General features: G+C 50.2%; 2 protein-coding genes across 4 annotated transcripts in view; one reads left to right on the top strand and one right to left on the bottom strand.

Moving 5' to 3' along the window:
* Window positions 1-3,450, bottom strand: part of POFUT1 (protein O-fucosyltransferase 1) — a 29,749-nt gene extending 26,299 nt beyond the window's left edge. Inside the window, exons 1-3 of one of the 2 annotated variants that reach the window (XM_049100471.1) lie at window positions 3,232-3,373; window positions 2,084-2,193; window positions 1,280-1,401 (exon numbers count right to left, since the gene is read on the bottom strand). In XM_049100471.1, the coding sequence (XP_048956428.1) occupies window positions 1,280-1,401; window positions 2,084-2,138 (177 nt within the window). In that variant the 5' untranslated portion in view covers window positions 2,139-2,193; window positions 3,232-3,373. Of the gene's footprint in view, window positions 1-1,279; window positions 1,402-2,083; window positions 2,194-3,231 lie in introns of both variants that reach the window. The other variant, XM_025469675.3, reaches the window with a different exon arrangement.
* Window positions 3,451-3,515: 65 nt separating this feature from the next.
* PLAGL2 (PLAG1 like zinc finger 2) lies at window positions 3,516-17,574 on the top strand. 2 transcript variants are annotated; one of them, XM_025469673.3, is made up of 3 exons: window positions 3,516-3,665; window positions 9,253-9,626; window positions 12,453-17,574. In XM_025469673.3, exons 2-3 carry the CDS (start codon window positions 9,367-9,369, stop codon window positions 13,681-13,683), a joined length of 1,491 nt encoding a protein of 496 aa, XP_025325458.1. In that variant the 5' UTR covers window positions 3,516-3,665; window positions 9,253-9,366; the 3' UTR covers window positions 13,684-17,574. The 2 variants fall into 2 exon arrangements, with proteins under 2 accessions (XP_025325458.1, XP_025325459.1); XM_025469674.3 differs by lacking the exon at window positions 3,516-3,665 and adding an exon at window positions 5,250-5,692.
* The last annotated feature ends 4,018 nt before the right edge of the window (window positions 17,575-21,592 follow it).

Below are 21,592 nucleotides of genomic sequence, written 5' to 3'. Positions count from 1 at the left end.
TGAGAAAACTGAGGCACAAAAAGGTCAAGTACTCTGTCCAGGTTACATGGCTAGTCAGTGACAAAGCCAAACTCTGATCTCAAGTCCTCTTACTTTTGACCTCTAACTGATAAAAACCTCTCTAAATACAGGCATGCAAAAATAATAATAATTATTATAATTAAAATAAGGACACTTAGGTGACTCAGCAGTTGAGTGTCTGCCTTCAGCTCAGGGCGTGATCCCAGGGTCCTGGGATCGAGTCCTGCATCAAACTCCCTCCGGGGAGCCTGCTTCTCCCTCTGTCTGTGTCTCTGCCTCTCTCTGTCTTTCATGAATAAATAAATAAAATCTAAAAATAATAATAATAATAATAAAACCTATTCAGAGAAAAGGTTATAAGAATGAAATACAGTGTTTTGTACATACAAACATAGTTCTTTAAGGTTTATTAAAAATTTTTTAAGTCAATTCATAAGGGGAGGAGGAAGGTGGGAACATGGGGTAACTGGGCGATGGGTACTAAGAAGGGCACTTGATCAGATGAGCACTGGGTGTTATACTATACATTGGCAAGTTGAATTTAAATAAAATAGTAAAAAAAAAAAAGTAAAATATATAAATAAATTCCCAACGACAATAAATAACAAACAAACAAAAAGATAAAGTCAATTCAATAGATTAATTCAGTTCCTACTGCCAGGCCCCTGGGGATACAGTGTGAGCAAAGACAGACGATCAGGAGAAGACACAAAGAAAAACAAGGAATTAGAAGATGTTGAGTATGACCATGATGGGGTGAGACAGTTCTGGAGCCAGACTGGCTGAGTTTGTGACCTTGAACACAGTATTAACTAACTCATAGCTCAGTTTCTCCTTCAAACTGACAACAGTATCCATCACCCTTTGACTAATGGGATGAAGAGAGGGTGGGACAGACAGGGGTGGAAATGGAGCTTTAGGTTCAGATCGCCTCCAACAGACATGGACTTGAGTTCCAGCTCTACTCCTCACAAGCTTCGTGACCTTGAGCAAGTTATCTGACTTCTTGAAACCCACTTCCTCATAGGAATGTGATGAGGAATAATAGAGCTAGTCCTCAAGTAGCGCTCAGAGCAGTGTCTGGCAGACAGAAGGCACTGGATAAGTGTTAGCCAGTTAGCAGGGAAGACAGTTTGGGATGGGGAGTGGGGAAGGCTCAGAGGAGCAGGAAAAGCCCAGAGAAGGACGTGGGGTCAAGAGGAGGTAAGCAGAATTGGCATAGGCTGGATAAGGGCTAAGGCCAGTGGGAGGTACTCACATTGGTGAAGGGAGGCCTGTGATGCTGGTACTCGATCCAAGGGGGTACAGCCAAGGTGCGGTTCAACAGCTTTGCAAAAGCCAGGGAGCCCAAGAAGTGATCAGCCTGGTTCCCGAAGCGCCCTGGATGGTATATGGTGGTTGAGGTGAGGCCTGGGGCATTGAGGGCATGGGGCATCCAGGATTCAGAAAGGATACAGGGCCAAGGGTAGGGGAGGGCCAGGACACCAAAGAGAGCCAGGGGAGCTGGCAGCATTGGATCAAATCTGGACTTGTGGGTCTGACACTCAAGGCCCTCAGATCCTACCTACCCTTCTGCCTCAGGTGCTCCAGGTTCCTTGCTTTTTCCCAGACATGCTCTACATTTCCCACCTGGACCCTATGCCTTTGCTCCTGTTGTTCTCTCATCCAGGAGGACCCTTCCACCTTTATCTTCACTCATCTGTGTATGAAGGGCCAACTCCAATGCCTCATTCTTTTTTTTTTTTTTTAAGATTTTATTTATTTATTTATGAGAGACACAGAGAGGCAGAGATACAGACATAGGGAGAAGCAGGCCCCTCACAGGGAGCCCAATGTGGGACTCAATCAGGACTGGGATTATGCCCTGAGCCAAAGGCAGATGCTCAACCACGGAGCCACCCAGGCATCCTTCCAATGCCTCATTCACTGGGATCCTTTCACCAACCCTCTGCTATACTCAATCCCCTCCTCTGCCTCCCACCTTGGATTGGAGCTATTTATGGTTTTTTATTTTTCCTCAAATGTCCTTTCCTACTTCCCTGTTTCTTCAGCCTGTGAATACCTTGGGTGCAAGGGCCCTGTCTGATACTTTTCGTTATCCTCAGCATGACGTCCATTCATTCATTCAACAAATACTGAGAGGCTGCACTGTGCGAGGTTCTCTGCTTCGTGCTGGAATACAGGATTCAACAAGAAGGATAAGGTCTCTGCCTTTGAGGCACTCACAGTCCAGCTAGAGACATTAAACACGTAAAATAAGTGTATTGTGGTAAATTCTGATAATTTCAAGGAAGAAATGGGAAAAGTTTGGTGATGGAGAACAATAAGATGGAGGTTATTTGTGTTGAGGTCATCAAAGTCCTTTCTGGTGACATTTAAGCTGAGACCTAAGAAACGGAAGGAGTTCATTTGGCAGAAGTGAAGAAGAAGGTGTTCCGGTCAGTGGGAAAAGCACAGGTGTCAGGACCTGAGTATGTGTGAGGAGGAGAGGGAATATGAGTGGCTGCAGCTCAGGGACATGGGGAGAAAGGACTGGTGGTAATGATGGGCAGAGGGCCAAATCGCCAGGGCCTGGAGTCTGGAGGGTTTTAAGAAGGAAGGCCTTTTACGATGACAATCCACCACCCCATTTAAATTGTCGCTTTTAGAGTCTCCCTAACTCTTCTCTGTTTCATTTTTCAATAGCGTTCGTCCTCCTCTAAGATACTATGTATAATTACTTTTTTTTTTTTTTTAATGCTTATCTTTTATCGTCTTTCTTTCCCAGCGATGATGAAGGTTCTCCAAGGGCATGGCGTTTTCTGTCTTACCACTGCGGTATCCCCAGAACATTAAACAGGGCTGGGCACAGAGTAGGGATCCTACAAATATTTGTTGAACGATGAAAGAATCGTCCAGAGCCAACGTGGAGTCAATGATATCAAGTCCTGCCCCACTAATTCCATTTACTGAACTCTGGGCTGGCTTAAACCTTTCACAAGACGCATAACCTCTCCTGGCCTCAGTTTCCTCATCTGCCAAATGGAAGGTTGGACGCAGAGGCCCCTCAGGGCCGTCGGAACTGGGGCAGAGAGGCGAGCAGCAGGCCATGCCCCCACGCTGGGGTTCTCTCGTGGACATGTCAAGGCATCTCTGGGCACCTCGGAAGAGGGCCTTCGCCTCTCTGGGCCTCAGTTTCCCCATTTGAGCAGAGGACTCGGGAGGCCTTACCCATGCATGGGCAGTAGAGCAGGTAACCGGCCGGGTCCCAGGAGCCCACGGGCAGCCCCGGGAGCGGCAGACTCAGCAGCAGGAGAGACACACGCAGCGGCAGGGGCGACGAAGCCCACGCGGCGGCGCCCATGACGGCTCGGGGGCCCGAGCGCGCGGTGGTGCGAAGGCGGGCCGAGAAGGAGGGGCGCGAGCGTCCGCCCCGCTCCCGGCGGTCCCCGCGCGCCGCCCGCGCGCCGCCCCGGCCTCTCTAGCCCGCGGGCGGGCGGGATCATAGAGAGCCCGCGGCACCGCCCCCTCCACGGCCCGAGCGCCCGCTCGCGCGGCTCCCACAATGCACCGCACAATGGCCCGACCGCCGCCACTACCGGGGCCTGAGCGGGCCTGGCGGAGCCCGAGCGCGGCCCTGCCCGCAGCGCGGGGCCCCGAGCGCGGTGAGTGCCGGCGAGGGCCCCGGGGGACGGCGGGGAGCGGGGCGGGAGGCCGTCTCGCTGCGCCCGCGCGCCCGGCACCCGGAGCGGCGGCGCCTCTCCTCTCGGGCCCCACGGCGCGGTCGCCCGCACCCCCGACCGGGGGCCCCCTCCACGCCAGTTCGGACCCAGATAGGCCCCGGGGTGACGAAATCTCTCCGCGGACCCGATACCTGGGTCGTGGGACCGGAGGAAACCCCAGTGGCCCCCTCCCTACCGAGGCCTGGGGACTCCCCCCTGAGGGTCCCCTACTCCTGAACCCCCAGGCTCCCTGGAGACCCAGATAACGCGCTGCTGACCTTACCAGGGACCCGGGTCTGGGGGACGCAGATAAGCTGCACCTGCTCCCTCCCCTCAGACACGCCTACCGGACCCACATAACCCCTTTTCCTGCTCCAAATACTCGGCTTTTTACTCTCCGTTTCGTTTCCCAGAACCACATAACCCATTTTGAGGCTTCCGTCAAATACCTGGTTCTGGAGAACCCCAATAAGCTCTACCTATGATTCCCTCCTCAGTCACCATACTCCCAAACCTTAGATATCATCCATCTGGTTACGCTTTTGAGACCATTGAAACTTAGAGAATTCACTTCTAATTATCTTCAATCCCTGGAATCCTCCAGCCTTCATAATCCCCCATCCCTTTCTGTTTGGGGCGGGGGGAGGGGGAGGTCCCTTAGAGATTCAGTTAACTTGCTAATGATTCTTTATTATACTTTCCCTTCCTTCCCATCCCTGAGACCTCCCCCAGACTTCTACCTGAATTTCTGTCCCTTCTCTGGCAGGCGTCCACTCCCATCTCTTCCCAGCTCCAGGGGAATAGAACATTTTCCACCACACAGTGGAGTGATCTGAAAGCTGCCAGAGGAGCCTGGTTATTCCCTGCAAAATCGCAGGCTATGGCCCCAGCTTGGTGGGGGGAAAGGGACCTGTAAGGTGGAAGATGAGGGGACAACGTGTGGGGGAGTTGGTGCTTTCTCCTGCAAGAGTAGCCTGTCTCCTGGCTTGTATGTTTTTCCACCTGTTAGTTTGGGACTGTGATAGAGTCTGGACTTGGATTTCTAGCCCTGCCCCCCACAGTGAGGCCACTCGTTGTCGGGGGGAGTCCTTAGGGGTGTCCATCCAGGCTTCCTCGTAATGAGAATGGGGCTGTAGTGAGTTGCAGCCATTTGCTCAAGGCCTCCTCAGGAGTGGGAGGCAGCGGGAATGGGAGGAAAGAGTGAATCAAAGGGACTGCAAAGAGGGCCCATCTACAGTGACAGAAGAACTAGCAGCCCGAGAGTAAATCCAACCCCTGTTAATCCTGTTTGATGTCCCTTGGAATGATGCAAGTCATTGAGACTCTCCGGCCTCCCTGTAATTTAATTCTCCCACCACTGGAGTGTGTGTGAGGGAGGGAGGGAGGCGGGCAGCTCTTCCCATTCCCCCCTTTCCTTCTCACTTTTTTCCAGCCAGTCAGTGTGTCATTTGGATTTGTTTCTGGTGCTCAGGTCAAGACCTGTTTTTTTTGTTGTTTTTTTTTTTCCCCCTCTCACAGTCTATTTATAATTTCCCAGTTGCTATTTTGGGTTCTGCTTAAGGGAAGATTCTGTCCACCCTAAGGAACGTTCCAGGGTGTGTTCCCGGGTGTGTTTCCTCCTCGGCAGGTGTTGAATTGAGTTCTTCAGATCCCCAAGTAGCTCTTGGGCTGGAGGGATAAAAGCTATTTTAGGGTAGTCACTGAAGTGGAGCTGTTAATCCTCCATGGGTCTCTCTCGTTAAGAACACTTAGGGATTAACCCTTTCCTTGCTGCATGGGGGCTGCTCCTCCACAGTTTTGGGAAGGTTAGGAGAGTTTCCTGCTGGCAGCAGAAGGTTAGATGGGAACGTGCAACTCAATACAAAGGCAAAGATAATAGCTGCCTTTTGTTGGGTACTTACAGCAAGCCAAGCCCTATGCTGAGCCCTTTGCATACCTGACTAAAATAATCCTCACAACAAGCCTGTGAGGTAAGTATTTTTAGCTTTACAGATGAGGAAACAGGCTAATAATGGAGAAAGAACACAGTTTCTATAGAGATGATGTAACACCATAAAAACTATAGTTTCGTCAGAGGGCAGCAGGCCATCATGGCACACAGCAGGACAGAGAGACTAGGGAGCTGTTTGTCTCCTTTCAGCTTCCAGAGAGGGTCTTTGAGAGTTTTTAGAAAGCATTTGTGTTTGGGGTACAGAGCCTTAGTAACATAATAGAAGAGATTCCTAAAGTGAGAGAACCGCAGCCCAGGATGTGGTGCGGGAGGAAGGGAGCGCAGGGGTCACTGGTTAGAGGGGATGTGCTGCGGCTTGACTGTGAGGGAAAAGGGGAAGGCTGCATTCTGGGGAGATGTTGTGAAGGGAAGGAAGCTCACACCGAGGCCTGAGAAGTGACATTAAAGGGTGGGGGGGGGGGGGGGGCGGGGAGAAGTACTACTCAGGCCCTGTGCGGAAAAGAGGCAGACACAGTATATAGACCCGGGAGACGGCTCTGCATGTACTCACACACTTTATGTCAGGTACTTCATCCTCCATGAGACTGTTCTAGGTAAGGAGTAAATCTTTGTTTTAGGAATTGAAACTGAGATTCAGAGAAACACAGTAACCTGCCCCTGGTTTCACAGCCAGTAAGTGGCAGCCCTCCTGATAGCAAGTCCAAGGTTCTTTCCACACTACCTCCCTCTTCAGATCAGGCGCCAGAAGGAATCTTTGGATGAAAATATACCAAGTTATACCAGTAACTGGGAGGGATTGATTGTGTTTGTTTTATGGGAACAGGTTCTGTCAGCTTCTCTACAGTTGTTAAGGTTAGAGTGTGAGACCAGAAGAGCGGCTTTGAAAGAGAAGCAGAATTCTTTCAGTTTTGCCCAGGAAGAAGTCTGAAGGAGAGAGGCCCAGGAATTTTCCTGGAGGAGAGGAGTTTGCAGACAAAGGACAGAGGGAGAGAGACTAGATTCCCAAAAGGGCTCCTAAGGTAACACTGGAAGCTTTGGTTATCCAGCAGCCTGTTGATGACTCTAGGTAAGGACTTCCGCTGTGCCTTTTTAAAAGGGTAGGGGTAGGGCAGCCTGGATGGCTCAGCGGTTTAGCGCCGCCTTCAGTCCAGGGCGTGATCCTGGAGACCTGGGATCGAGTTCCACATAGGGCTCCCTACGTGGAGCCTGCTTCTCCCTTTGCCTGTGTCTCTGCCTCTGTCTCTATGAATAAATAAATAAAATCTTTAAAAAAAAAGATAAAAAAACCCCAAAAGGGTAGGGGGAATAGGATCAGGGTGTTGGCTGTTTCCTTTTAAAGCCATAGTTCCATTAAAAGCAGATCAAGGAAGGCACATGGCTGCCTCCCCCTTTGATTCTCTCAGTACGACCTCGTGAGCTCTCCTTAGCCACCACCGGCCTCTTTCCTAGAAGCCCATTACTCACTCTTTCAGAAGCAGCATACTAAACTGCTGTGTCTTGTTTGTGCTTGTTCAGGAGAACAGAAGAGGTGGACGTGTGGGAGGTAGGGGACGTACTGTTCTCTTTCTGAGTTTGTTTGGAATTTCCAGGGCTAGGCTTCCCTCTCACGTTGGCCAGAGTGATGGGACTTGCTTCCCTCTGGCTGCCATTCCCAGCTTTCCAGAGGCTGAGGTGCATGATTCTGGGTAACAAGGGGGAGTAGAATTTGACTTTGAGGGTAGGGGAAATTCCCTCCAAACTAGATGTTCAAACTCGTGCTCGCTCTCTACCCAATTCCAAGGTTCGTAGTAATCACTGGTATTATAAACAGGTAATTCCACCCTTGAGAAGAAGGAAGAACTTAAACCATGAAAGGCAGATGTCAGAGGCCTTTGAGATTTATAGTGAAGCAGGCAGGTACGCCACGATGACTCAAAGGCTCAAGTGGGACTAGTTTTTAGTGCTGCCCACCCCTCCCCAGCATGTGACTCATGCAAAACGCAGCCACCTTTGTGCAGATCTTTCTAGGCAAATCTCCACTCGTGATGGGGAAATGTTTATCATATTACATTGCAATGTTTCTTCAACAAGAGGAATGGTTCCTGAACAGGACGTAGCTCACGTTAATGATGAGCAAAGCTCTCTGGGGCATGAACCCGCTGATCCCATCATCTCGTTCACGGCCAGTCTGTTGGATGAATGGTCACTGTAAGCAGCAGGTGCTAATGAGCTGAGCAAGCATTCTGTGGCACACAGCTGTTTGTGTGGTTGGAGCCCTCCCCAGATTCTCGTGGACAATCCCCAGATACCCTCTTTGCTCCCTTCACATGGAAAAGCCTCATGACCAGATTTTGGCATGACCTCTTCAAAAGGAATCCCCCCTGTTGTGGCAAGTTGCTTTGCAGTTGGTAATCTATGATGAGTTTGTGAGTGTGAATATGATCTGTTGTCCCCCTTTGAGAGTCCATACAGTAACTCCCATCCTCTCTTCCTTTGAGTTGATGTCAAGAAAAACAGCTCTGTCATCTTTGCTCTAGTTTTCCCCCTTCTCACAGACCTCCCCTCCCCCTGCCTCAATAAGAGAAAGGATCAGACTTCAAGATATTGGCTCCCCACTTTGGAAGGGCTGTGACCCCAGATTAAACCAGAACTTTCTGAGCATAAGTTAGCCTTGCATCAACTTGCATTCAATGATTAATTTACCCATCTAAAAGAAAGTTGAGAGGCCTTTTCTAGATGCTAAGTGTGTGGAAACAAAAGAACTGTGATCTGACCCTTCAAAGAATCAGAGTTTGCTGGAGTTCTAATGCAAGTATGCTATGTGCTCGTAATGGAGAAATTAAATACATATGTGCTACAAGGGTCTGTGGAAGGGACCGCTCAGCACCTGGGGTGTTGGACAGGCTTTGCTAAAGAAGCATGGTCTGGGAGACCCAGAGAGGTGATGGCGGGTAGGATGGGACCAGTCTTCATTTAGGAGAAATGTGAGTCTGCTGTTGCCTCCTTAGGCAGAACTACTTATTGATGCTCTGCTGAGAAACACATCTGGCTCCCGGGACTGACTTTCCAGGGTGTAAATTCCTAAGCAAAGGCTTCTTCCTTCCCTGTTGCCTTTTGGGCATTTTATTGCTCTTTAGCACCTCCATGAGGAGGAGAATTATGGAAAGTAGTGGGTGAGGAGGAGGTAGGGTAAAGAGGAGGAGGAGGAGCTGCTATCTCTAAGTTTAGTGGAAAGGATATAAAAGTGAACTTGGAAGAGAATAGTTGGAGTTCAGGGCTTTTACTTCCTCAAATTATCTTGTTTACTATTAGCCTAGATAGTACTAGTAATAATAGTTACCATTAAACACTTAGTAGGTGCCCAGTTTTTTGCTGAATGCTCTCTATTCATTATCTCATTTAATCCTCAAACCATCCTTACTATTTAGGAGTTTATTAAGCCTATTTTGTAAATGAGATGGCTCAGGGAATTAAGTAATTGGCTGAAAGTCACATGGCTTTGAAATAGAAGGGCTGGGATTGGAACAGGATCTGTCTGCCTCCAGAGCCCATGTTTTCATGGTATTGGGCTCCCTAACACCAGGTGTTCTGATGTTTCAGGTGAAGAGATTGTTTTCTGAAGGCTGCGTTGGAGGCTGTGACAGAGCAGAGAGCCCGTGTGGAGCTGATGGGGAGGCTTTCTGAATAACATGGCCCTTCGCCATTAGTCTTGCCATGACCACATTTTTCACCAGCGTCCCCCCCTGGATTCAAGATGCAAAGCAGGAGGAGGAAGTGGGCTGGAAACTAGTTCCCAGGCCTCGGGGCCGGGAGGCGGAGAGTCAAGTGAAGTGCCAATGTGAAATCTCGGGGACGCCCTTCTCAAATGGGGAGAAGCTGAGGCCTCACAGCCTCCCCCATCCAGAGCAGAGACCGTATAGCTGCCCTCAGCTGCACTGTGGCAAGGCTTTTGCCTCCAAGTACAAGCTATATAGGTAGGTGACATTCCCATATTTCTTTCTGCCCTGAGGTTCCCAGAGGACAAAGCCAAAACGACTCCACTGAGTATGAGGTTTTATCTGTGACAGAGGACTGCAGAGGAGTGGAGGTTAATTGGCCCGTCAGTGTACCCTGAACACTAACCATTTGAAGTCACTCACTAAAAACTAATGCTGATATTTGTATTCAGACATTAGACTCTGATGGGGAAGTAGTCAGTCATGAACAATCCAGATTGAACAATTTTGTCAATACTGCTTTCCCCACCTTTGTCAGGTAATGGCGAGAATAGTCAGGAATCAGTCTTAGAACTTTAGAAAGGAAAAAAAAAAAAAAGAACTTTAGAAAGAAAAGGAGACCCTCTGGTCCAGTCTTTCAATTTTATTTTATTTTATTTTTTTAAGATTTTATTTATTTATTTGAGAGGGAAAGAGAGTACTAGTGAGGGGCAGAGGGAAAGGGAGCCTGATATTAGGCTCCATCAGATCATGATCTGAGCCAAAGACACATACTGAAACAACTGAACCACCTAGGCACCCCCCATCTGTAAATTTTAAGGTGGAGGCTCAGAGTGGGGAAGTAATTTACCCAGGTTCACATAGTTTCTTTGGTCCTGCAGTGCCTCATCTTCTGAATGAGCCTGCTACTCACATGATTACTTCTGTCTCTGTAGAATCCCTGGTGTCCTCTGGTTCAGCAGCTGCTCTGGAACTTGTAAGCCCAAGAGCACCATATAAAGTGAAATGGATGTGAAGGTCCTGGTGTAAAGTAGATATAGCAGAACAGCTTGGAAGTGCAGGGGGCTGCTCAGATTTTATTCTTGCCTTTCCATCAGAGGAACAGGAACATGCCCCTTATAAATGAGATAGACTACCCGATGCACACCGCTTCATCTGTTCATTTAGCCAACGCTGATTTATGAGCTCCTGCTACATACCAGGCACAGTATGGAGTGCCAGGGATAGAGTAGTGAGCCAGGCAGATGGGAGTTGTTGGCCCACCTTGATAAGATACTACTATCTTAGTAGTGGGGACAGATAGCAAGTAGGTAAGTAAACAAACAAGTTGACCACAGAAAGCCTTAGTTCCTTGTCTGGAAAACAGTTGATAGGAAGGAACTAAAACAGGTAACGGGGTAGTGTGTGACCGGGATTGTCCTTATGACAGTTCTGTAGTCCTCAGGAATGCTTTAATTCTGTGTGCTCCCATGTCTTAGGTGGACTCCAGTGGGGCCGTCCTCTTAGACTTTCTTAGTACAATCTGGGTGTCCATGGGAGGCTGCAAGAAAGGTCCTGGTCTGGGCGGGGGCAGGAGCCCCCACTCCATCTGTAGTCACTGTGTGAGCTTCGGCGAGTTACTAAATCTCTTAAGGTCTTGGTTTCCTCACTTGCAAAATGAAGGAACTGGACTGTGGATCACTCAACACCTCCCTCTCATACATTATCATGTCTGTTATATCACAGGAGGTCCACAGTAACTCTTCAGGTTTGAGCATTCACAAACGTAGCATGATGGTAATGGCTGTGTTTGATGCCTTCCAGGTAGGAAGGATCACTGCATTCTCTAGTGGAGACATTGGTGGCATACCTAAGTGAATTCAGGTTTCAAAAAGGACTGTGTTCAAATTCAGCTTCTGCCACTTACTGACTGGTGGGTGGGGCTGTCCTGTGCTTGGGACTCTTGTGGAGAACAAGGTTAATGACAGTTCACACAGGGCCTGGTAAATGGTGGGTCCTCAAAGTCTTGCTAAGTGTCTGTGGAGTTCCAGATTATAACTCCTGGACTCTGAGCTGCTGTCCCTCAAGATGGGAGCAGGTAAACCAAGGGACACTGAGGTGGTATACCATGGGAACAGTTTTTTACATTGTTGCTGGTTTATATGGCAAATACTTCAAATAGTACAAATAGGCATTCAGTGAAGAATGAATTGTCCTCGTGTTGGAAGCTACCATTCTCCTTCCCAGAGGTGTCCGGTGGCGTCAGTTTCTTGTGTATCCTTGCTAAGACATTGAAACATGTACTCCCTTCCCTTTTTGTTTTCACAAGGGATTGTATTACACACTATACTAAACTTCCTTTTTTGACTTAGCCCCTTATATTTTGGGATTCTCAGATCAGGAAGTTTAGATATATTTCATTTTTCTTTTATTGTGTCATTTTAAATTTTTTAAATATAATTTTTTGAAAAGGAAATATATTCACGTACATCAGAAATTCACAAGGTACCAAAAGGTATACAATGAAATTCTCCATCACACCTGTAAGTTTCCTATCTCTTCTCCCCATAGGCAACCAGTGTTGTTAGTTTCTTGTATATCCTTCCAGAAATCTTTTTGAGCAAACCTACATCTATTTTCCCTCTTTTCCTATACATGGTACCATTTTGAGACACTCTTCTGTCACTGTTCTGTCCCATTGCTTTTTCCCACTTCATATATCTTAAGAGCTTATTCCCTTTATATGTTCCCCAACATACAAAGCTGCCTTACTTTTTAAAACAAAGTTGAGTCATTTTATGAACTTACCATAATTTATTTCACCAGTTGTTAGTGGTGAGTATTGATGGACATTTAGATTGTTCCTGATTTTTAACTACTACAAACAGTGCTGCAAATACTAGGAGTACATGTGTGATTTTGCAGGTGGGTGAGGACACCTAGAGAATCTAGATAGTGACTGGCATAGTATCCTTTTGTGTTCTAGCACATGGCTCGACTGTAATTTTTTAATCTAGTTCCCTGTTAATGGACACCTCGGTTGTCTGGCCAACCCTTGTGATCTCCCTTCTTTATTTCTCCTCTATCCTCCATCCCTACCCCCAGGCACATGGCCACCCACTCAGCCCAGAAACCCCACCAGTGTATGTACTGTGATAAGATGTTTCATCGCAAGGACCATTTGCGGAATCACCTGCAGACCCATGACCCCAACAAAGAGGCCCTTCACTGTTCTGAGTGCGGTAAGAATTACAATACGAAGCTAGGCTACCGGCGCCACCTGGCTATGCATGCCGCCAGCAGCGGTGACCTCAGCTGTAAGGTGTGCCTGCAGACCTTTGAGAGTACCCAGGCCCTACTAGAGCACCTGAAGGCCCACTCACGCCGAGTAGCAGGCGGTGCCAAGGAGAAGAAGCACCCCTGTGACCACTGTGACCGGCGGTTCTATACTCGAAAGGATGTGCGGCGGCACCTGGTGGTGCACACAGGCCGGAAGGACTTCCTATGCCAGTACTGTGCCCAGCGGTTTGGCCGCAAGGACCACCTGACACGTCACGTCAAGAAGAGCCACTCGCAGGAGCTGCTCAAAATCAAGACAGAGCCAGTGGACATGTTAGGCCTACTCAGCTGCAGCTCCACAGTCAGTGTGAAGGAAGAGCTGAGCCCTGTACTGTGCATGGCCTCTCGGGACGTGATGGGGGCCAAGGCCTTCCCTGGCATGTTGCCCATGGGCATGTATGGTGCCCACATCCCTACCATGCCCAGCACAGGCATGCCACACTCCCTGGTGCACAACACGCTGCCCATGGGTATGAGCTACCCTCTGGAATCCTCACCAATCTCTTCCCCAGCTCAGCTTCCTCCAAAATACCAGCTTGGATCTACCTCATACTTGCCTGACAAATTGCCCAAAGTGGAGGTGGATAGTTTTTTGGCGGAGCTTCCTGGAAGCCTGTCTCTCTCGTCCGCTGAACCCCAGCCCGCCTCACCTCAGCCGGCGGCAGCTGCGGCCCTCCTAGATGAAGCACTGCTCACCAAGAGCCCCGCCAACCTCTCTGAGGCCCTCTGCGCTGCTAATGTGGACTTCTCCCACTTACTGGGCTTTCTTCCACTCAATCTACCCCCATGTAACCCGCCCGGGGCCACAGGAGGCCTGGTCATGGGCTACTCCCAGGCCGAGGCACAGCCCTTGCTCACCACTTTGCAAGCTCAGCCTCAAGACTCCCCAGGAGCTGGGGGACCACTGAACTTTGGACCTCTGCACTCCTTGCCTCCTGTCTTCACCTCTGGCCTGAGCACCACCACCCTGCCTCGTTTCCACCAGGCATTCCAGTAGCCCCCAAGGAGGCCCTCAGTCCAGTCTTAGGCTCTGTCAGGGAGCCTCTGTACCCACCCTATCTGCATCCCTCATGAAGGCAGCTGAGCTTTCAGAGCTGGGTTCAAAAAGAAAAAATTCCAGTATCTGTATGGAGCACTTGGTTTGGGGGTTCAGGCTCCAGGATCAGTTCCAGGAGGAGCCTTGAGCCCCAGCCCCATGAAAAGATCTCATACCATAGAACTTCAGGTATTTTTACTTTTACTTTTTTGATCTGAATCGGGAGCCACACTTAGCCCTCTCCCCCTCCAAAGTGTCAGAACCTCCTTCTCTTCAGAGAAGGAAGCGACCTCTTGGAGACATAGAGGGTGTCACTTTGGATGACCTCGAGAGAAATAGCCCAAGAAGCCCGCCTTCTGGTCCCAACCTGCAGACCCCACAGCAGTTGGTCAGGCCCTGCTGCAGAGAGAGGGTCACTTGGCTCCATCGCCTGCTTCCAGCCAGTGGGCAGGAGAGAGGGCCTCTTCTTCCCACCACCCCATCCCTCCTGTACCAACACCTCCATTTCCAGTCAGTGTTGTCCAGCAACGGTACCGTTTACACAGTCGTCTCAGACACACCATTCACCTCCCTTGCCAAACTGTTAGCCTTAGAATGATTGCAGTGAACATTGTTTACACGTCGTGAATCCATTCCCACCAGTCCATTCCAGTTGGCACCAGCCGGAACCATTTGGTACCTGGTGTTAACTGGAGCCCTGTTTACAAGGCGGAGTCGGGTCTCGCTGACTTCTCTTCACTTGAGGTCACATTTTTCCCCTGTGGGGAAATAAACTGACTTTGGACTGCTTCAGTCTCTGCCATCTTCCATGACTGTGTCTGTTCCTGCCTTCCTCGGCAGTGTCCACAAGACAGGCAAGAAGACTGGAGCCGTTTTCTCACAGGTCTGCAATTTTGTTTTTCTCCAAGTACATCATGACCCCTCCCCCTCCTCTTGAACTGGAGAGGGGAAGAAATGAAAGGCATGCCCGTTTCCATCACCCCCATTCCCCAATCCCTACCCCAAACATCATGAACTGTTGTCAGTCTTGGAAGGAGGGACTCGGGTCCTAAGCTGGTGTGGATAGCAAAGAAGAGGGTGTGAACCCCTGATTTGTCTCTCTCCTACTTGTTCCTTTTCCAGGAAGTTGTGGAATTGTCGGAAGAAGAGTTTTCAGGAAGTTAGGGCTGGGCAGATAGTTGAGTCCTAACCTATGGGTACGTCATTGGCTCCCATACCAACCTTTTCTCTTATCCGCAGTATCCCTGTCTCTCCACTACTTTGCAGTTACTGTGGACTCTAGGCCACTGTGCATAGGCCTCTCTGCTCTCCATCAAAGAAATTCCACCTTCCTCTTGTGCCCTCTCCCCCAACTTGCCCCCAATATTTAGGGCTTCTTGCAACAGATGATTCATTTTCTTCTGGCTTGTGGTGCTTCTTGCCACAGACAGCACAGCCCTCGCCCTGCTGAACCCCATCCCTGCTTCATTTCTCAGTTCTGCATGGGCTTTGCTCTTCCCACTCACAAAGGGAGGCCTCTCAGGGACCACCAATGTGGGACCCTCCTGAGACACCTCCACTCTGATTCAGAAACACACTTCTACCTCTTTACTGTTAACTCCTGCAAACGCAGCCAGTAGTTTTGGGGCACTTCTCTTAGCAGTGCCTCATGCTGGCTTCTCCACTAGGGTTTCAGGACAAACTACCAAGGAACTGCCTCAGCCTTCTCCCAGTCCGCCTACTCCCCCTTCTAGAAATCACTTTGCTTTATCATCCGGAACTGAGCAGGTCCAAGATCCAGGCTTCTACTTCAGCCCAGCCAGTACTCTTTGAGGTGAAAGCCTTAAAATGTAGCTCCCTGGCCCTTGATTGGAAGCAATGTGGCATGAACAAGCATGTTTTGATTTAGGCAGGGTAGCTTGGGATACCTTTAAAAAGAAACAAAACAAACCAGATATAAATATGTCTGGCAAGGTTAGATTCAGACTAGGTGATTTGCTTCTAAAAATTAGTTTCAGTGAGTCCCAGGGACTAAGGTTTATTTAAAAGCGTCCGCCTTGGTACGCAGCCACCTCCTGCATGCTGTGCATGTTACTGGGACTCGTATTACAGGAAATGGTATGTGAGGGTCCAAGCAGGACTCCATGCTGCCATCCTCCTTATTGCCTCTGGTCCGCATCACTAGACCCAGCAGCTCTTCACCTGCTCCCTGCCACCTTCCCTGCACCTGTCGTTTATAGAGGCAAGTGGGTCTCTGGCCACAGAGTACAAAGTCTCAGGCTTAGAGGAGTCCACTCTTCCCTGCCTCCCCTTTCCTGTCCCCCCTTGAATTCTCTCACCCATTAGTGATGCTGGGAAACTCCTAGAACAGGCAGAGCAACTATTTAAAGGCTTGTAACTGGGGCCTTGCCCCCCCCCCCTTTCCACCCCTCCTTCCCTCTTCCTTCAGTGCCCTCACCACACACAAGGAATTTTCCTATCACTGTGAACTTTGCTGGTACAGAGGAACATCTGCCTTCACCTGTTTTTGGACCATAGCCACCCATCCACTTCTTAAACTTCCCTTCCCCAAATTAAAAAGAAAAAAAAAAGGAAAAGAAAAAAGCCTTATTGGCCTGGTTGTTCAAAGGATAAGAATAGCTTTATCCTACACTCAGTACCAAACCCACTTCAGTACCTTTACTGAGGCCCTGAGAGCCTGAGGGGTGTCTGCCCAGAATAGGAGCCATGGCATGTGGCGGAGACCAAACGGACCAGGAAAAAAGGGGTGATGTCCCCTTTCCCCACCACCTCCTCCAACCTCTGTCAGTGATGAACCACCCTGAAGGGGGGGGAGGCAGGCACCTCCCATCCTGCACATAGCTGGTCAAGGCGGAGTGCAGTCCTGGGGGCTAGAGGATGACCTAACCCAGCTGTGTCAGCTCAAAGGATCTGTGCACATTTTAAAAGAGGGGAGAGGTGGGAAAAGGAGCACCAATGAGTTTCGCCCCCAACCTTTTACAAATGGCATTTAATGGAAATCCGGGAAGCAGGTGTGATTACTTTTTTGCTCGTAGATATTGTCCTAAGTTGAAATTCTTCCACTACCCTAAGCCTCCTCTAGTAGTCTGAATCCCTTTCCCCCTTTCTTTTTGGTAGCTGTTTTCCCCATTCCCTCTACTTCCCCTCTTATCTAGGAGCTGTTGTTAAGCACGATTTTTTTTTAACAGTTTATATTGTACAGGATCAATATTTTGCTTTTTAACAAGGATATTTATGTAATAAACTTTGCCTTAGGCAGGTGTTGGCCAGAAAAGTCCAGATTCCTCTGGGACCCCACCCTGGCCTCTCCTGGAGCTCTGAACCTGCTGTGGAAGGAATTGGCTATGACCTTCACCACTGGAGAGTAAGGTCTAAGGCAAGGGAAGGGGTGTTCTGGTTCTAACAGGAGGAGGATTCACCATGATAATCTAGTGCCTTTGTGGAGGGGTTTGGAAGAAGTATTCCAGCCCAATTTCTTCAGATGCAAGCTTACTTCTGTGGCTGCCTCTCTCCACTGAATATTCGGCACCAGAAGTCCTGAAACACCACTTCTCATTTGCCTCCCTCCCTCCCAGTGATCAAGGCTTTGGGGCCACTCTTTCGTAACGCCAGATTATTTAAAGAGAGAAAAATACAAGACAAAAACCTTCTAGCACTTTGTAAACACAGTGAATAACCTCTTGGAGTATTTTTGGCTTTATATAAAACAAGGTTTTTAATTGTAAAATATAAGTGCCATTAGAAAATGCACAGGGCGTATCTTTGTTAAAGTAGATTTTTCAATGTTTTACAGAATTACATTTTCAAAAAAAGTTTTTATAATGAAGTTGTTTATTAAAAACTTCTGAATGATGTGTTTGGAAGTTGTGAACCTGTCTGATTGGGAAAGGGTTGGAGAGAGCCTGAGGAAGAACTTGAAACTCCAGACATCTAGCATCCAAAGGGATGGTGAGTATAGGGCCAACAGTAACAATCCTTCACATTAGTACCTACAAACTTTGTACTTTGAAATGAAAGATCTTAATAGGATGTCTTTGAGGTAAGTGGCATATTATCACTTAAACTTGGATGTAAGGGTCAGGAAAATCAAATTGGCTTAATGAAATTTCATATAACTAAAAATGCCAGATGTAGTGCAGTTTTTAGAATTGGTTCAGCCCCTCAAACGTGGTTGGCCTTAGCAGTCCTATCTTTCATGGCCCTGTCTTCCATAGTTGGGACTTCATCCTCAGTCCCTACAAAGTGACTCGCCCCTTTGTGTAGTAGAATGCTGCCATCATGCCATCCCTGTCATTCTCACACAGTGCCGGCCAGAAAGAGAAAAGAGAGAGGAGTCCTCGTGTTCACAAGAGCCCCACCAGGCATCTCCTGTCTCACCGGCTTTGATGGGCCTCTGTGCCCTCCCCCAAACCAGCCAGTCATGACAAAGCTGAGAGAGAAAATGAATGGTTTCTTGAAGGAAATTGGGGCCAGTTAGGATGAAGAATGAATGCTGGTTGACCAGGAAAAGACCTGCCGTCCCCTGTCCAAGGTACATGGCTGGCAAGTACACAGCTAGGACCTGACCTTGCTCACACTTGTGCCTACCCACTGAGTTCAGACAAACTGTTGAGAGACTGACATGGCTTCCGACTTTGCCACTTGGCCAGTCTCTGACAAAGGTAGTCCTCCCCATCCTGAGCCCTGGAACTGGTAATGAGATCCTCTTGTCCAGATTGACCTTGTGTGATCTGGAGCCAGTGGCCATAGCCACACAGTGTAAGTCATCCCTGAGTCCAGAAGCCTGTGGGATAGTAACAAGTATTAAAGTGTGTACCAGGTGTTTTGTGTACAAAGGCAGTGGGCTGGTCTTTCATCTCTGGCTTTCCATTTACTTCACAAACATTCAGTTAAGACCCCAGTGGGTTCAGATCCCTGGCTAGGGCCCCAAGGGAATCCACCTTGCTCTCTAGGTGGAGAGGTGGGTCCAGGGGCTCAGAGAGCTACCTTACTCATTGGGCAGGAGGAGGCCGAAGGCTTTCTGGAGTAGGTGGCAGGACTTCCAGGCAAAGGAGGCTGACCTCCAAGGGCACAAGTTTAGGAGCCAAGACCGCAGGAGTGCAGCTACATTTGCAGCAGAATCAGGGCTGCATCGCCGGTTCATCCAACTTCATCCTATCCAAGCACATTTTCTGCAATTCAGACTGAAGTTCACATTTGCAAAATGTCTGGTATAGAGCAAGAGGTAGCCCCTGGGCTCAGGACAAGATGTCCACCTTTCCATCTACAAGCCCAGGAGAATACAGTTCTTACAAACCTGCCAATTTGCTCCAGGTTTGCAGCATTTGAGACATTCCCTTGCCCAGCATCCTTTACTTCCAAGTTTGTTTCTTTCTCCATATAAATATTTCTAGTACCTCCATGTGCCAAGCAATTACCATCATCTGCAGCTCCCCGTTTGGGTCTGGTTAGTCTGTTCTCCATATGCTCGAGTAATTTATACTGTGCAAAACTGCAAGTCTCCTATAGCTGCCCCTAAATCGCAGTTGAAGGCGGGCGCAGGGTGGCCCCCACTGACCACTGCAGATGGTGGTGAGCGGTGGGGGGCAGTAATCGCTGCGTGTGGTGGCTGTGATGGAACGTTCTGTGTGTCCGTGACGGGAGTCCTGCCCCACCCTTGGTGCCGGCTCGGAGCTGCGCCTTGCTTGGTACACCCCTGCCCTTCACCCCGCTCCGACACCCTACTAAATCTGGGGCCAGTTCTGTCTGGCGCTCGCGGCCGCATCCCCACCAGGCGGCCCCCTGCCCCTCCGCCCCGCAGCCGGGCCCCCCTGCGGATCACACCCCGGAGTGGGGCGCGCCCGGAGGAGCCGGCGCCGCCAGGCTGGAGGGACCCGCGGCGCCGCCCACGCGCCCTGCGCGGCTGCAGGCCCGAGGCTCCCGAGGGGAGGGGAGGGGAGGGGAGGGCGCCGGGGGCCGCGAAGCCGCGGCACGCGGGGCCCCACCGCCGGGAGCCCCCGCCGCCCCGGGGAGCCGGAAAGCGGCTCGTTGGGGCCGAGGCCCGCGGCACCCGCGGCGCCAAGGGGCGGGGGCGCGGGCGCGGGCGGGAGGCGGCGGGAAGGCCGAGGAAGTGACGACTGGCAGGGCGCCATCTTCACGCAAGGGCCGGAGGAGGAGCCGGAGCCGCGAGCGGCCGGGGCGCGGCAGGCGCGGAGGGAGTGCCCCGGCGGACCCGGACGGCCTGGGCTGCGGCGCAGGTCTGGGCGCGCCCGCCGCCCGCACCGGGCCCGGGGGGCTTCGTTATCCAGAACATTCGTGGCTCCTAGGTGACCGCCTTTCTGAACCACCCGCAGCTGTCAGCCATGACGTGCCTCGTGATGAAGACAGCTCTGGTACCTGATGAATTTGGAGGTGAGGGAGCTCAGGTGTGCCAGCACCGTGCAAGTTCAAGTTACGCTTTCGGAACAACTCTTACTTTTGGAACAAGGTGCTCACGAATGAGTATGAGTGCAGATCTTCAGGCCCGGTGGTGTCGGTTGCAACTTGCATCCGATGGCACAGGGGCCAGGAACCCCCTGTTCGGATACCCTGGGACAGTTCTCAGCTTCTTCACCCGGTTCTCCCAGCACAGTGTCCCAGAGGCTGACGAGGTTGCCCAGATTATTAGAGGATCTGTGGCCCAACCCCGTGCAGTACTATGTGCTGGGGATAGGCCCCGCAGAGCCGGAGAGGTCTGGCAAGGTGGCCCACAGAGGGCCTCCTAGGCTCTACAGGTTCCAATCTGGCTAAGTCCCTTGCTGGGACCTGGCCCCTACATAAGACTCCCTTCTACCTGTGCTTAGGCTAATGACATAAATCTGCTGTCTGCTTGGTTTTCATGCACTCTGGCCCCTCTGAATATTCAGGGAACTCTGCTCCAAAGTTGTGGCCTCCGTGGCCATGCTCTTCTGTTTCCATGTGGCCTTCATGCATCACATAGCTGTCACATGCCACGTGTCTTTCCAAGCACCCAATGCTATGGATATGTACTGCCATCATCTTCGTGGTCCAGGCCTACCTCTGATCATGGCCTTCTCACTAATTTGTTTAAAGTAAGCTCTGCACCTGTCGCGGGGCTTGAACTCAAGATTCTGAGATCAGGAGTCCCAGGTTCTACCAACTGAGCCAGCCAGGTACCTCTCCTCACCTATTTTTGATATGGGTACCCACAAATCATTGCTAGGAGGACTAGTGCTTTTTTCAGCCTGCTACTTCAAGGCCACAACATGTTTGGCTTCGTATTTGTGCATCCAGAATATTAGCTGTGGCAGTCTCATCACCCAAGAAGAAGTGGACACATTTGGTGCTATCAGCCAGCCTTGGACACTCCATCCTCAGGGCCTCAGGACTGCAGGATCACAGACCAGGCTACCCCAGGCTACTGGCTCCTGGGCATCTGGTAGAATGGTCACACAACCATAGACAACTGCTGGGCATGGGTGAGGTCAAGGGCATGAAGCAGTGAGTAAGGCATTCTTTGTAATCATGCTGCTCTTCTTACCCCTGTGTTGGTACTACCTCAGAGCCTGCCATCTGCTTGTCAAGATCTGTGGTACCATGCCAATGTCTAGCCATCACCTTTTCTGAGTTGTGCTCAGGCTGCCACCAACACTATTGCCTGCTCCCAGGTCTGTCAGGACCTCAATAACCACCTGCAAGGCACAAGAAAGTCCCCAACTCCCTAGGAACTCTGGCACACTGGCATATCTGGGCATGCACTCTGGGCAGGGGCAATGATGGGGGTCCCTCCCAGGAGCCTACCTTCCTGAGCCTCAGTCACTGGGCTCACACACAATCCAGCCCGCCACCCCACCCCACCCCCAGTCTCTGTCTGTTTTCAGGCTGCCAGGCT

This window comes from Canis lupus, chromosome 24 (genome assembly GCF_003254725.2).
Source record: "Canis lupus dingo isolate Sandy chromosome 24, ASM325472v2, whole genome shotgun sequence".
In the NCBI taxonomy this organism is placed as follows: domain Eukaryota; kingdom Metazoa; phylum Chordata; class Mammalia; order Carnivora; family Canidae; genus Canis; species Canis lupus.
The sequence above is the reverse complement of the archived record's forward strand: the minus strand, read 5'-3'. Positions and strand labels throughout refer to the sequence as shown.

Excerpts from the sequence above, each read along its gene's own strand:
- PLAGL2 (XM_025469673.3), top strand. The coding sequence starts at position 9,367 with ATGACCACATTTTTCACCAGCGTCCCCCCCTGGATTCAAGATGCAAAG. Across the intron at positions 9,627-12,452 it reads TCCAAGTACAAGCTATATAG|GCACATGGCCACCCACTCAG; the intron begins GTAGGTGACATT and ends CCCTACCCCCAG.